Genomic DNA, 13,017 nt, shown 5'->3' with positions numbered 1-13,017 from the left:
AGATCTAGATTATTATTATGTCCCATCACGATGGTCAAAACATGTATTTACCAGGGCTCGAACCTGGGACCATCCGCGTGTTAGGCGGACGTGATAACCACTACACCATAGATGCGGGATAATACAAAGTTTTGCAAGAGATCTAGATTATTATCATGTCCCATCACGATGGTCAAAACATGTATCTACCAGGGCTCGAACCTGGGACCTTCCGCGTGTTAGGCGGACGTGATAACCACTACACCATAGATACGTGATAATACAAAGTTTTGCAAGTGATCTAGATTTTTATTATGTCCCATCACGATGGTCAAAACATGTATATACCAGGGCTCGAACCTGGGACCTTACGCGTGTAAAACGGATTTGATAACTACAATTCCATACATACGTGGTTATTTTCAGTTTTGCAAGAGATCTAGATTATTATTATGTCCCATCACGATGGTCAAAACATGTATTTACCAGGGCTCGAACCTGGGACCATCCGCGTGTTAGGCGGACGTGATAACCACTACACCATAGATGCGGGATAATACAAAGTTTTGCAAGAGATCTAGATTATTATCATGTCCCATCACGATGGTCAAAACATGTATCTACCAGGGCTCGAACCTGGGACCTTCCGCGTGTTAGGCGGACGTGATAACCACTACACCATAGATACGTGATAATACAAAGTTTTGCAAGTGATCTAGATTTTTATTATGGCCCATCACGATGGTCAAAACATGTATCTACTAGGGCTCGAACCTGGGACCTTACGCGTGTAAAACGGATTTGATAACTACAATTCCATACATACGTGGTTATTTTCAGTTTTGCAAGAGATCTAGATTATTATTATGTCCCATCACGATGGTCAAAACATGTATTTACCAGGGCTCGAACCTGGGACCATCCGCGTGTTAGGCGGACGTGATAACCACTACACCATAGATGCGGGATAATACAAAGTTTTGCAAGAGATCTAGATTATTATTATGTCCCATCACAATGGTCAAAACATGTATCTACCAGGGCTCGAACCTGGGACCTTCCTCGTGTTAGGCGGACGTGATAACCACTACATCATAGATACGTGATAATACAAAGTTTTGCAAGAGATCTAGATTATTATCATGTCCCATCACGATGGTCAAAACATGTATCTACCAGGGCTCGAACCTGGGACCTTCCGCGTGTTAGGCGGACGTGATAACCACTACACCATAGATACGTGATAATACAAAGTTTTGCAAGTGATCTAGATTATTATTATGTCCCATCACGATGGTCAAAACATGTATATACCAGGGCTCGAACCTGGGACCTTCCGCGTGTTAGGCGGACGTGATAACCACTACACCATAGATACGTGATAATACAAAGTTTTGCAAGAGATCTAGATTATTATTATGTCCCATCACAATGGTCAAAACATGTATATACAAGGGCTCGAACCTGGGACCTTACGCGTGTAAAACGGCTTTGATAACTACAATTCCATAAATACGTGGTTATTTTCAGTTTTTGAAGAAAGCTAGCTTATTATTATGTCCCATCACGATGGTATAAACATGTATCTTCCAGGGCTCAAACCTGGGACCTTCCGCGTGTTAGGCGGACGTGATAACCACTACACCATAGATACGTGATAATACAAAGTTTTGCAAGAGATCTAGATTATTATTATGTCCCATCACGATGGTCAAAACATGTATTTACCAGGGATCGAACCTGGGACCATCCGCGTGTTAGGCGGACGTGATAACCACTACACCATAGATGCGGGATAATACAAAGTTTTGCAAGAGATCTAGATTATTATTATGTCCCATCACGATGGTCAAAACATATATCTACCAGGGCTCGAACCTGGGACCTTCCTCGTGTTAGGCGGACGTGATAACCACTACATCATAGATACGTGATAATACAAAGTTTTGCAAGTGATCTAGATTTTTATTATGTCCCATCACGATGGTCAAAACATGTATCTACTAGGGCTCGAACCTGGGACCTTACGCGTGTAAAACGGATTTGATAACTACAATTCCATACATACGTGGTTATTTTCAGTTTTTGAAGAGAGCTAGCTTATTATTATGTCCCATCACGATGGTATAAACATGTATCTTCCAGGGCTCGAACCTGGGACCTTCCTCGTGTTAGGCGGACGTGATAACCACTACATCATAGATACGTGATAATACAAAGTTTTGCAAGAGATCTAGATTATTATCATGTCCCATCACGATGGTCAAAACATGTATCTACCAGGGCTCGAACCTGGGACCTTCCGCGTGTTAGGCGGACGTGATAACCACTACACCATAGATACGTGATAATACAAAGTTTTGCAAGTGATCTAGATTATTATTATGTCCCATCACGATGGTCAAAACATGTATATACCAGGGCTCGAACCTGGGACCTTCCGCGTGTTAGGCGGACGTGATAACCACTACACCATAGATACGTGATAATACAAAGTTTTGCAAGAGATCTAGATTATTATTATGTCCCATCACAATGGTCAAAACATGTATATACAAGGGCTCGAACCTGGGACCTTACGCGTGTAAAACGGCTTTGATAACTACAATTCCATAAATACGTGGTTATTTTCAGTTTTTGAAGAAAGCTAGCTTATTATTATGTCCCATCACGATGGTATAAACATGTATCTTCCAGGGCTCGAACCTGGGACCTTCCGCGTGTTAGGCGGACGTGATAACCACTACACCATAGATACGTGATAATACAAAGTTTTGCAAGAGATCTAGATTATTATTATGTCCCATCACGATGGTCAAAACATGTATTTACCAGGGATCGAACCTGGGACCATCCGCGTGTTAGGCGGACGTGATAACCACTACACCATAGATGCGGGATAATACAAAGTTTTGCAAGAGATCTAGATTATTATTATGTCCCATCACGATGGTCAAAACATATATCTACCAGGGCTCGAACCTGGGACCTTCCTCGTGTTAGGCGGACGTGATAACCACTACATCATAGATACGTGATAATACAAAGTTTTGCAAGTGATCTAGATTTTTATTATGTCCCATCACGATGGTCAAAACATGTATCTACTAGGGCTCGAACCTGGGACCTTACGCGTGTAAAACGGATTTGATAACTACAATTCCATACATACGTGGTTATTTTCAGTTTTTGAAGAGAGCTAGCTTATTATTATGTCCCATCACGATGGTATAAACATGTATCTTCCAGGGCTCGAACCTGGGACCTTCCGCGTGTTAGGCGGACGTGATAACCACTACACCATAGATACGTGATAATACAAAGTTTTGCAAGAGATCTAGATTATTATTATGTCCCATCACGATGGTCAAAACATGTATCTACCAGGGCTCGAACCTGGGACCTTCCGCGTGTTAGGCGGACGTGATAACCACTACACCATAGATGCGGGATAATACAAAGTTTTGCAAGAGATCTAGATTATTATTATGTCCCATCACGATGGTCAAAACATATATCTACCAGGGCTCGAACCTGGGACCTTCCTCGTGTTAGGCGGACGTGATAACCACTACATCATAGATACGTGATAATACAAAGTTTTGCAAGTGATCTAGATTTTTATTATGTCCCATCACGATGGTCAAAACATGTATCTACTAGGGCTCGAACCTGGGACCTTACGCGTGTAAAACGGATTTGATAACTACAATTCCATACATACGTGGTTATTTTCAGTTTTTGAAGAGATCTAGATTATTATTATGTCCCATCACAATGGTCATAACATGTATCTACCAGGGCTCGAACCTGGGACCTTCCGCGTGTTAGGTGGACGTGATAACCACTACACCATAGATACGAGATAATACAAATTTTTGCAAGAGATCTAGATTATTATTATGTCCCATCACGATGGTCAAAACATGTATCTACTAGGGCTCGAACCTGGGACCTTACGCGTGTAAAACGGACTTGATAAACACAATTCCATAGATACGTGGTTATTTTGAGTTTTTGAAGAGAGCTAGCTTATTGTTATGTCCCATCACGATGGTCTAAACATGTATTTTCCACGGCTCGAACCTGGGACCTTCCGCGTGTTAGGCGGAAGTGATAACCACTACACCATAGATACGTGATAATACAAAGTTTTGCAAGAGATCTAGATTATTATTATGTCCCATCACGATGGTCAAAACATGTATTTACCAGGGCTCGAACCTGGGACCTTCCGCGTGTTAGGCGCACGTGATAACCACTACAACATAGATAAGTGATAATACAAAGTTTTGCAAGAGATCTAGATTATTATTATGTCCCATCACAATGGTCATAACATGTATCTACCAGGGCTCGAACCTGGGACCTTCCGCGCGTTAGGCGGACGTGATAACCACTACACCATAGATACGTGATAATACAAAGTTTTGCAAGAGATCTAGATTATTATTATGTCCCATCACGATGGTCAAAACATGTATCTACTAGGGCTCGAACCTGGGACCTTCCGCGTGTTAGGCGGACGTGATAACCACTACACCATAGATACGTGATAATACAAAGTTTTGCAAGTGATCTAGATTATTATTATGTCCCATCACGATGGTCAAAACATGTATATACCAGGGCTCGAACCTGGGACCTTCCGCGTGTTAGGCGGACGTGATAACCACTACAACATAGATAAGTGATAATACAAAGTTTTGCAAGAGATCTAGATTATTATTATGTCCCATCACAATGGTCATAACATGTATCTACCAGGGCTCGAACCTGGGACCTTCCGCGCGTTAGGCGGACGTGATAACCACTACACCATAGATACGTGATAATACAAAGTTTTGCAAGAGATCTAGATTATTATTATGTCCCATCACGATGGTCAAAACATGTATCTACTAGGGCTCGAACCTGGGACCTTCCGCGTGTTAGGCGGACGTGATAACCACTACACCATAGATACGTGATAATACAAAGTTTTGCAAGTGATCTAGATTATTATTATGTCCCATCACGATGGTCAAAACATGTATATACCAGGGCTCGAACCTGGGACCTTCCGCGTGTTAGGCGGACGTGATAACCACTACAACATAGATAAGTGATAATACAAAGTTTTGCAAGAGATCTAGATTATTATTATGTCCCATCACAATGGTCATAACATGTATCTACCAGGGCTCGAACCTGGGACCTTCCGCGTGTTAGGCGGACGTGATAACCACTACACCATAGATACGTGATAATACAAAGTTTTGCAAGAGATCTAGATTATTATTATGTCCCATCACGATGGTCAAAACATGTATCTACTAGGGCTCGAACCTGGGACCTTCCGCGTGTTAGGCGGACGTGATAACCACTACACCATAGATACGTGATAATACAAAGTTTTGCAAGAGATCTAGATTATTATTATGTCCCATAACGATGGTCAAAACATGTATCTACCAGGGCTCGAACCTGGGACCTTCCGCGTGTTAGGCGGACGTGATAACCACTACACCATAGATACGTGATAATACAAAGTTTTGCAAGAGATCTAGATTATTATTATGTCCCAACACGATGGTCAAAACATGTATCTACTTGGGCTCGAACCTGGGACCTTACGCGTGTAAAGCGGACTTGATAACTACAATTCCATACATACGTGGTTATTTTGAGTTTTTGAAGAGAGATAGCTTATTATTATGTCCCATCACGATGGTCAAAACATGTATCTTCCAGGGCTCGAACCTGGGACCTTCCGCGTGTAAAGCGGACTTGATAAACACATTTCCATAGATACGTGGTTATTTTGAGTTTTTGAAGAGAGCCAGCAAATTATTATGTCCCATCACGATGGTCAAAACATGAATCTACAAGGGCTCGAACCTGGGACCTTCCGCGTGTTAGGCGGACGTAATAACCACTACACCATAGATACGGGATAGTACAAAGTTTTGCAAGATATCTAGATTATTATTATGTCCCATCACGATGGTCAAAACATGTATCTACTAGGGCTCGAACCTGGGACCTTACGCGTGTAAAACGGATTTGATAACTACAATTCCATACATACTTGGTTATTTTCAGTTTTTGAAGAGAGCTAGCTTATTATTATGTCCCATCACGATGATATAAACATGTATCTTCCAGGGCTCGAACCTGGGACCTTCCGCGTGTTAGGCGGACGTGATAACCACTACACCATAGATACGTGATAATAGTAGTAAACCACCTAAAATATGGAGAGTTAATTAGGTCATTTAAGTGTGCCGCCAGCCTTCTAGCGCGCTAGACTCGCGCGTGTATACTCGCGTGAGTTTAGAATGGGGGAACACCGGTTTTTTATCCGGGGGGGTTTCTCTGAGTTCGTTTATTGGTCGAGAGTGGGGGTCGCCAATTGATTAGGTCTTTGTTAATTGGTTAAAGGGTTAAGGGCGTGAACTTGTCTCTCTTTAGTCGTGACGTAATCGTCAGTTAGAGTTTGTCTGATAAGACATTACTCTCTTTATCTCGGTTATTCGCCTTGAAGAGAGCAGTGACTTCTAATGGATCTCTTCTTACACACTATGCGTTATATAGTGACGTACCAACGATTCAAAGGGCGCGAGGATTTCCAATATATGGTCGCGTATCTTTTAGATCAATGCACTATGTATACAATATGTTTCGAACACCGAGTATCTGAAAGTGGGAAAATCGCTCGTGTTACTAAGAAATGCACGATATATGAAGATAAACCTCCTGAACATCAAGATATCGAATACCAGAATCAGGTGGAAATTTTGAAGCGATTAATATTTGATAGTAGTGACATTATTTTGGAGGATTTACATGACGGACTTTTATTTACCCGATTGGGTCACGGTATAAATCAAACAAGAGCCAAAGCCCCGGAAACGGATTCACCGGCGCCATTGTGTTTAGAAGAAAAAGCCGAATTTTACGGAAATGACTTTATAAAATGTTTACGGGAAGAATTGAGGAAATTAGGGACTCTCGATAGTATCTACGAGGAATATTTATCCTTTTTATTTCCCGGTAGTCGTTAATGTAATCTATTCTATAACCGTCAATTGATTAGGTCTTTGTTAATTGTTTAGGGGTTTTTAGGACGTGTCTGTACTTGTCTTTAGTCATGACGTAATCGCCAGACTTAAGAGAGTGTTCGCTTATGTATTATCTGTTAACGTCTCGAATTTCACTCGAGACGATTTTATTTACGCCTACATATTATCCGTTACTCGGTCATTGCGCTAGAAAGATATTACTATCAGAAAATTGACTAAACAAGATGTCGCGAATACGTTTAATGGTATTGACAGCGCTGTGTTGAAGAGAATCCCTATTTATCATATATAATAACGTAAATAAAGGTCTTTGTCGGCGATAGGACAAGTTAGTTATAAATTAACAAAATTTAGCCCTATGGTTATAAATGAACAAGTTGGATAAAATAAAGAGATATGGTTGAAGACTTGGAAAAATAAAAGATGAAATTTAATATCACTGTATATGCACAGATATAATGATGAAAAAATAAAGGCGTTCATCGGCGATGGGAAAATTTTATAAATTGTTTATAACTAAGTTTAATCTTGACCCAAGGTTTAACTCGAACTAGTTGGATAAAACTAAAGAGAAGCAGATGTGGTTGAAGGTTTAAAAAAAATATTATTATTGAATCCATACACATAGTAACGATAATAAGTAATATGACTCCGCTTAAGTGTAATCAGAAAGAGCTATTCATACCCTTACATTAAAGGATAGATATCTTTGACTTAAAGCTAGAAAAGACAACGCTCATTTAGTATAAAAGATGAGACTTAAAGGACGAGATTCATTCGTACCGAAAAAATACTTTACTAACAATTTGCGATAACACATTTCTATAAAAAGGTGAGTACTTTGTACTTTTCAAATGGACTGGAAAATTTAGTAAAAGGGAAATAGTTATTTTATACAGCGAATCAAAGTAAGAGACCGAAATGGAAGAAGAAAATATAATAGAATCCCCGAGAAAAAACAAAAAATAGAAGACGTTAAAGTAACATCTTTACAAGATATCGCTATAAATAATTTAATGCATGTTTTTAAATATAAGTTTCATAATGAAAGATATTTTAATTTTAACGATGTAAAAAATTTTATACCGAAAACTTTTTGGGGCCAAATAGAATCAGTCTTTTTTAAAGCCGCCGAAGTAGATAAACATCGAGCACCTGGAACTTTCGAAGATTTGGATATAAGTATATCAAAATCGTCTATAGAGAGAGAAATAGTGTTCGACGAATTCAGTCCCTTAACGTTCGAAGAATTTGAACTAGTGCATCGCAACCGGATAGAAACGCCACCATTTATCTTATCAAATGAACAAAATCATTTACATTACCAATATTACGTAAAAATATGCTATTGTGGTTGCCCGCAAAATTATAGACGAATATGTCGCGCTTGCTATTTTCATCATAGTTTAAACGATTGTTTAAACGCTAAATATGAACAAGTAACTGATCACTATCAGGTTAATAGTAAAGACGTGCTACGCAATTATATCTGGAACTATAATAAAAGCTGGTGTTCCAACTGCATTTTACAACCATTATTCTCATTAAAAGATGCTGACGATTGCGAACAAACTACTGATTGGCATAGTCCCTCAAATAATTATCCCTTCGAACACGGTTTTATCGGGGAAGACATTAACCGTAACACTGTTCCAAGACCTACAATAGAAGATGCGTTCTAACAGTTAATCACATACAGGCTCCGCTCCAACTTGGTGCTATTTTAAATATCTTAACAATGGATTCATTTTTACGGTTCGAGCCTCGTAACCAGAAAAGGTTCCATTGAGGAGAAGGAAAAAGCCTGGGTTTTATTATTGGTTAGTAACGCCCACGCTTTCTCTTTCTCCCATACGGTTCTATAATCATCTCTTCGAAAACGGTTTTATCGGGGAAGATATTAATCGTAACAGTGTTCCAAGATCTAAATAGAAGGTGAGTTCTAACGGTTAAAATATATAAAAGAGCGGTTTTAACGGATGAAATTCATTCGTGTCGAAATAACGATACTATCAACTATAGTTTTTAAGATTGGTGAGTACTAAATATTTTCATTGGATCATTAAATTTCTGGGAAAATTGGTATTCATTTGCTTTCGGAAAGAAATATAGATTTGAAGTTTTTTCCCGCTAAAAAATGTCGGACACTTCATCGTCGGACACTTCAGGGTCAGACGATGAGGTTAAACCAGTCGATCTATCTACTAATTTTCGACCAGAGCTATATTATACGATAGATAAAACATCAAACCGGGTATCTAGGAAATATAGATGCGTTACAACCGAATATAACGTTAAATTCCGCAACTTAGAAGAACTTAAATTAATAAATATTCACGATCAACTTTCCCAAATTTTGAATTCTCTCATAACTCATGTTACGCGAAATGCTGAAGAATATAATTTAATAAGATTCGCCCTGAGCTCTGACGCTTTAGAGAACCCTATCAATTTAAGATCCATGGCTATAAATGAATTAACTTCTGATCGGTTACTAGCTAGTATTGAAAAGGTGGCGCAGTCTAAGCGTAATCTTATACTTGAGGGTACCCTAAAAATTGATGTTATTCTTCTAAAATGTAAAGTTCCAATGGCAAGTACCTTCCTTATCTAGTTTTTGGGCTTATATGTTAAAGATATTTAAATCATCAAGACCCGTCTGCCACGTCAAATGAGAAAACGGACCACTAAACATCGGGTCACGTTTTCCCACCTTGTTAAAGTGAGAGTGATACCGTACGAAGATCGAGTCAACTACGAGTTGATAGACGATATTAGAGAACGTTTTAAAAATGGAGAACGGGTTAGAGTATCGCCTCCGCTTAGAAACACCGATGACCATTTTACTGGCTGGCCCAAGCAGCTCGGGGAAAACAACGTGGGTAATAAATTTACTCAAATATAAAGACATTATCATGGACAAACCTCCTGATAGAATAGTCTATTGCTATAGCGTTTATCAGGACATTTTTGATGAACTGAAACTCTTTTTGCCTATTGAATTCCACGAAGGACTAATTCCTAATGATTCTGATTTTTTTGATAAACGAATAAATAATCTTTTAATCCTAGACGATCTAGCTAACACCTGTACCAAACAGGAGTTTATAAGTAATCTTTTTTGTGTCGGGAGTCATCATTTATCTTTAAGCATCGTTCTGCTGTCTCAAAATGTCTTTAACCCAGGTAAATATTCTAGAAATATATCATTGAACTGTTCTTATATCGTTATGTTTAAAAATCCTAGGGATAATAACCAGGTTCGCTATTTAAAGCTAGATTCCCACTCGACCGAAAACACGACGGAAACCCGGCAGAAAGGGGTTCGACAGAAAAATCTTTACGCCGAGCCCGACGGAATTACCGTTCGGCCGGGCGTAAGTTGTGTTCTATTTTTTCGGTCGTGTTCGGCGTTACGCCGGTGTCTCAGCCAATGAAATGATCCCACTGGCTACGTCATAAATTAAAGTGCGCACGCATACGCGAGATAGCCGGCATTTCCTTGAGAGCTATCATTCACAATAGAACTTGGTGACCAAGGCTTATCGCAATTCCCAATCATGCCACCAAGAAAGAGTAGTGAAGTTGTAAGTAAAAAGAGATTAGAGGTTAACAAAGAAGATTTTATTGAGGAGGTAAGGAAATATCCGTACTTGTACGATTTGAGCGACAAGTGGTACAAAGATACGACTATGAAAGACGACCGCTGGAACTCTATTGGTGCCCTATTTAAAATATCTGGTAAGCACACTTTTGATTTTACCTTCCTAAACGCCATTTGAAATGTATGAATATTGAAATTAACTATTCTATTTAAAAGGTGTTGAGGCTTACAACACATGGAAAGCGATAAGGGACCGGTACAGGAAAGAAAAAAAACCTATTGATATAGCGAAAAAAAGCGGGGCTGGAGCTGAAGAAATTACACAACCAAAGTGGAAGCTTTTTACTATTCTTGATTCTTTTTTAAAACAAACCATGGAATCACGAGAGTAATCCTACAACCAAACGGCCTTATAAGTTACATGGGCTTCCAAGAGCTGTTAATCACAATAACCTGCTCATAGAAGCCTTGTGTTATTACATTAAGATAAATTACACTTAAACAAATATTAAATTATAATTTTAAATTGTTATTTTGAAGAACATCAACCAATATTGAAGACGAATCTAGTCATTCTCTGGCCTCAAGTAGTTCGTCAGTTGCACCGGTCAGGGAAGACTGTCAGGAAGAGGACGAAGAGACAGAAGAGTCTCAAGATAAAATGGCAACTCAAATATTCAATTCTATTGAACATTGCTATGACAACATGTATGTTGGTCTATATTTAAACGGTATGTTAGAACTAACTCGCATCTGAGACTTTTATTTTGTCAGTGATTCGTCAGATCCAGATGATGACATGGCATTGAGTGCTTTCGCCAAAAAATCAGGCGCCGTTTCAACTAAACCTGTTGGGTCCCCAAAACTGCAGGGCAAGAACGACATTGATGTACCCGCAAAACACCCAAACTCTCAAAGGAAAAGAAAACAAACTGAGATGGACATCAAATTTGATAAAATGTTAAAATTATCTGAGAAAACCATTTATGCTCAACTAGCCTCAACTCAAACGTCTGAAAAAGACGAAAGCTTTTACTATTTCAATAGTTTAATGGGCAGATTTCGTATCCTTTCCAAGAACGATCAAATCCAAGCAGGATTTGAAATAGAAAAAATATTTTATAATTTGGAAAAACAATAAAGTTTGATTATTCTGGTTAATGAAATAATTGTTCCTCATTTCTGGCTCTAAAAACAGTTTCTCATTTTCTTTATTGAAAGTTATCAAAAATAAATACGTTAAAATCTTTGCCAAGATAGAAAGAAGTTGTTTTGCCTATTTATGGTGTGACTGAACCTTTGGTTACACGTTCCACTTGCCACGACACTTTCCCTTCGTTACATAAATATGTAGCTAAAGTATCCCTAATATTTCCTACATTAACACTGTGCCGGTTTAAATGATGAATGTTATGTCGAGGTACGATAGCATTTGCAGGTCCTATTTCAGTTCGCCATTGTCCAGGGATGATTTCACCATTAATTCCTTCTCGATCAACGTAGTTTGTGGAGGGTACATACATTTTCTGATCTTCGTTTTTCAAAGACTCCTTTGTTATTATGAAGTTATGTAAGCAAATTGTGGCTTTGATTATTTCGTCTATATTTTCTGGCTTTCCTTGGATGGTTTTGTGAAATATCCTCCACCTGGCTGCATAAATACCAAAAGTATTCTCGATAATTCTTCGCGCACGGCACAGACGATAATTAAAAATTCTTTGAGTTAATGTTAAACCTCTCCTTCCATAAGGCCGCATTATGTTCTTGTTTAGAGGAAACGCTTCATCCGCTGCGATGAAATATGGAAATGTTTGATTTGAATTTGGAAGGCATTCTGGGTCAGGAAGCGAAAGCAGCCCTCTACTAAGCATTATTCCAAATTTGGATCGAGAAAAGACCCCTCCATCACTCTGGCTTCCAAAAGCACCAACGTCCACCATGGTGAACTTGTACTTTGCGTCGCATAAGGCCATGAGAATTATACTAAACCCTCCTTTATAGTTATAGTATAATGAACCACTTTTGGCAGGACATTGAATGTTGACGTGCTTGCCGTCAAGGGCTCCGACACAGTGCGGAAGATTCCATCGAGACAGAAACTCACTGCTTATAAGCTTCCAATCTTCAGGCGTTTTGGGTACCGTCAAGTAGATTGGTGAAAGAACGATCCACAAGGCTCGGCATGTTTCATTAACTATCTTGCTAACTGTACCGGTCCCAAGTCTATAAGCGAAGGACAGACTTATTTGCATGTCGCCACTTGCTAGATATCTGATTATTTATAAATGTGAAGATGATTATAAATGTGTTTTCTAATGCATGATAAATTAACAACCACATCACAGTGTTGGCACCAAGGAAGTAGACTTA

General features: G+C 39.1%; 1 protein-coding gene and 20 non-coding genes across 21 annotated transcripts; 1 reads left to right on the top strand and 20 right to left on the bottom strand.

Annotated features, from left to right (window-relative positions):
- Nucleotides 1–180: 180 nt before the first annotated feature.
- TRNAV-AAC (transfer RNA valine (anticodon AAC)) lies at nt 181–253 on the bottom strand. The gene has a single exon. It is a non-coding gene; the product is annotated as a tRNA-Val (tRNA).
- Nucleotides 254–594: 341 nt separating this feature from the next.
- Nucleotides 595–667, bottom strand: TRNAV-AAC (transfer RNA valine (anticodon AAC)). Its single transcript has one exon. It is a non-coding gene; the product is annotated as a tRNA-Val (tRNA).
- Nucleotides 668–1,146: 479 nt separating this feature from the next.
- Nucleotides 1,147–1,219, bottom strand: TRNAV-AAC (transfer RNA valine (anticodon AAC)). The gene has a single exon. It is a non-coding gene; the product is annotated as a tRNA-Val (tRNA).
- A 65-nt stretch (nt 1,220–1,284) lies between these two features.
- On the bottom strand, nt 1,285–1,357 carry TRNAV-AAC (transfer RNA valine (anticodon AAC)). The gene has a single exon. It is a non-coding gene; the product is annotated as a tRNA-Val (tRNA).
- Nucleotides 1,358–1,698: 341 nt separating this feature from the next.
- Nucleotides 1,699–1,771, bottom strand: TRNAV-AAC (transfer RNA valine (anticodon AAC)). Its single transcript has one exon. It is a non-coding gene; the product is annotated as a tRNA-Val (tRNA).
- A 479-nt stretch (nt 1,772–2,250) lies between these two features.
- On the bottom strand, nt 2,251–2,323 carry TRNAV-AAC (transfer RNA valine (anticodon AAC)). The gene has a single exon. It is a non-coding gene; the product is annotated as a tRNA-Val (tRNA).
- Nucleotides 2,324–2,388: 65 nt separating this feature from the next.
- On the bottom strand, nt 2,389–2,461 carry TRNAV-AAC (transfer RNA valine (anticodon AAC)). The gene has a single exon. It is a non-coding gene; the product is annotated as a tRNA-Val (tRNA).
- A 203-nt stretch (nt 2,462–2,664) lies between these two features.
- On the bottom strand, nt 2,665–2,737 carry TRNAV-AAC (transfer RNA valine (anticodon AAC)). Its single transcript has one exon. It is a non-coding gene; the product is annotated as a tRNA-Val (tRNA).
- Nucleotides 2,738–2,802: 65 nt separating this feature from the next.
- TRNAV-AAC (transfer RNA valine (anticodon AAC)) lies at nt 2,803–2,875 on the bottom strand. The gene has a single exon. It is a non-coding gene; the product is annotated as a tRNA-Val (tRNA).
- Nucleotides 2,876–3,216: 341 nt separating this feature from the next.
- On the bottom strand, nt 3,217–3,289 carry TRNAV-AAC (transfer RNA valine (anticodon AAC)). The gene has a single exon. It is a non-coding gene; the product is annotated as a tRNA-Val (tRNA).
- A 65-nt stretch (nt 3,290–3,354) lies between these two features.
- Nucleotides 3,355–3,427, bottom strand: TRNAV-AAC (transfer RNA valine (anticodon AAC)). The gene has a single exon. It is a non-coding gene; the product is annotated as a tRNA-Val (tRNA).
- Nucleotides 3,428–3,768: 341 nt separating this feature from the next.
- Nucleotides 3,769–3,841, bottom strand: TRNAV-AAC (transfer RNA valine (anticodon AAC)). The gene has a single exon. It is a non-coding gene; the product is annotated as a tRNA-Val (tRNA).
- Nucleotides 3,842–4,320: 479 nt separating this feature from the next.
- TRNAV-AAC (transfer RNA valine (anticodon AAC)) lies at nt 4,321–4,393 on the bottom strand. Its single transcript has one exon. It is a non-coding gene; the product is annotated as a tRNA-Val (tRNA).
- Nucleotides 4,394–4,458: 65 nt separating this feature from the next.
- On the bottom strand, nt 4,459–4,531 carry TRNAV-AAC (transfer RNA valine (anticodon AAC)). The gene has a single exon. It is a non-coding gene; the product is annotated as a tRNA-Val (tRNA).
- A 203-nt stretch (nt 4,532–4,734) lies between these two features.
- On the bottom strand, nt 4,735–4,807 carry TRNAV-AAC (transfer RNA valine (anticodon AAC)). Its single transcript has one exon. It is a non-coding gene; the product is annotated as a tRNA-Val (tRNA).
- A 65-nt stretch (nt 4,808–4,872) lies between these two features.
- Nucleotides 4,873–4,945, bottom strand: TRNAV-AAC (transfer RNA valine (anticodon AAC)). The gene has a single exon. It is a non-coding gene; the product is annotated as a tRNA-Val (tRNA).
- A 203-nt stretch (nt 4,946–5,148) lies between these two features.
- Nucleotides 5,149–5,221, bottom strand: TRNAV-AAC (transfer RNA valine (anticodon AAC)). Its single transcript has one exon. It is a non-coding gene; the product is annotated as a tRNA-Val (tRNA).
- Nucleotides 5,222–5,286: 65 nt separating this feature from the next.
- Nucleotides 5,287–5,359, bottom strand: TRNAV-AAC (transfer RNA valine (anticodon AAC)). The gene has a single exon. It is a non-coding gene; the product is annotated as a tRNA-Val (tRNA).
- Nucleotides 5,360–5,424: 65 nt separating this feature from the next.
- TRNAV-AAC (transfer RNA valine (anticodon AAC)) lies at nt 5,425–5,497 on the bottom strand. Its single transcript has one exon. It is a non-coding gene; the product is annotated as a tRNA-Val (tRNA).
- Nucleotides 5,498–6,114: 617 nt separating this feature from the next.
- TRNAV-AAC (transfer RNA valine (anticodon AAC)) lies at nt 6,115–6,187 on the bottom strand. The gene has a single exon. It is a non-coding gene; the product is annotated as a tRNA-Val (tRNA).
- Nucleotides 6,188–10,319: 4,132 nt separating this feature from the next.
- LOC149630650 (uncharacterized) lies at nt 10,320–11,803 on the top strand. The gene is made up of 4 exons (XM_089851266.1): nt 10,320–10,784; nt 10,864–11,035; nt 11,188–11,355; nt 11,422–11,803. The coding sequence occupies exons 1-4, from the start codon at nt 10,604–10,606 to the stop codon at nt 11,786–11,788; spliced, it is 888 nt and encodes a 295-aa protein (XP_089707392.1). The 5' UTR covers nt 10,320–10,603; the 3' UTR covers nt 11,789–11,803.
- Nucleotides 11,804–13,017: the final 1,214 nt, after the last annotated feature.

The sequence above is a fragment of the Phalangium opilio genome, unplaced genomic scaffold (assembly GCF_054372755.1).
Source record: "Phalangium opilio isolate 3A_F unplaced genomic scaffold, DU_Popi_V2 ptg000103l_1, whole genome shotgun sequence".
Classification (NCBI taxonomy): Eukaryota; Metazoa; Arthropoda; class Arachnida; order Opiliones; family Phalangiidae; genus Phalangium; species Phalangium opilio.
Note: the sequence above shows the minus strand (reverse complement) of the source record. Positions and strands in the feature narration are given on the sequence as shown.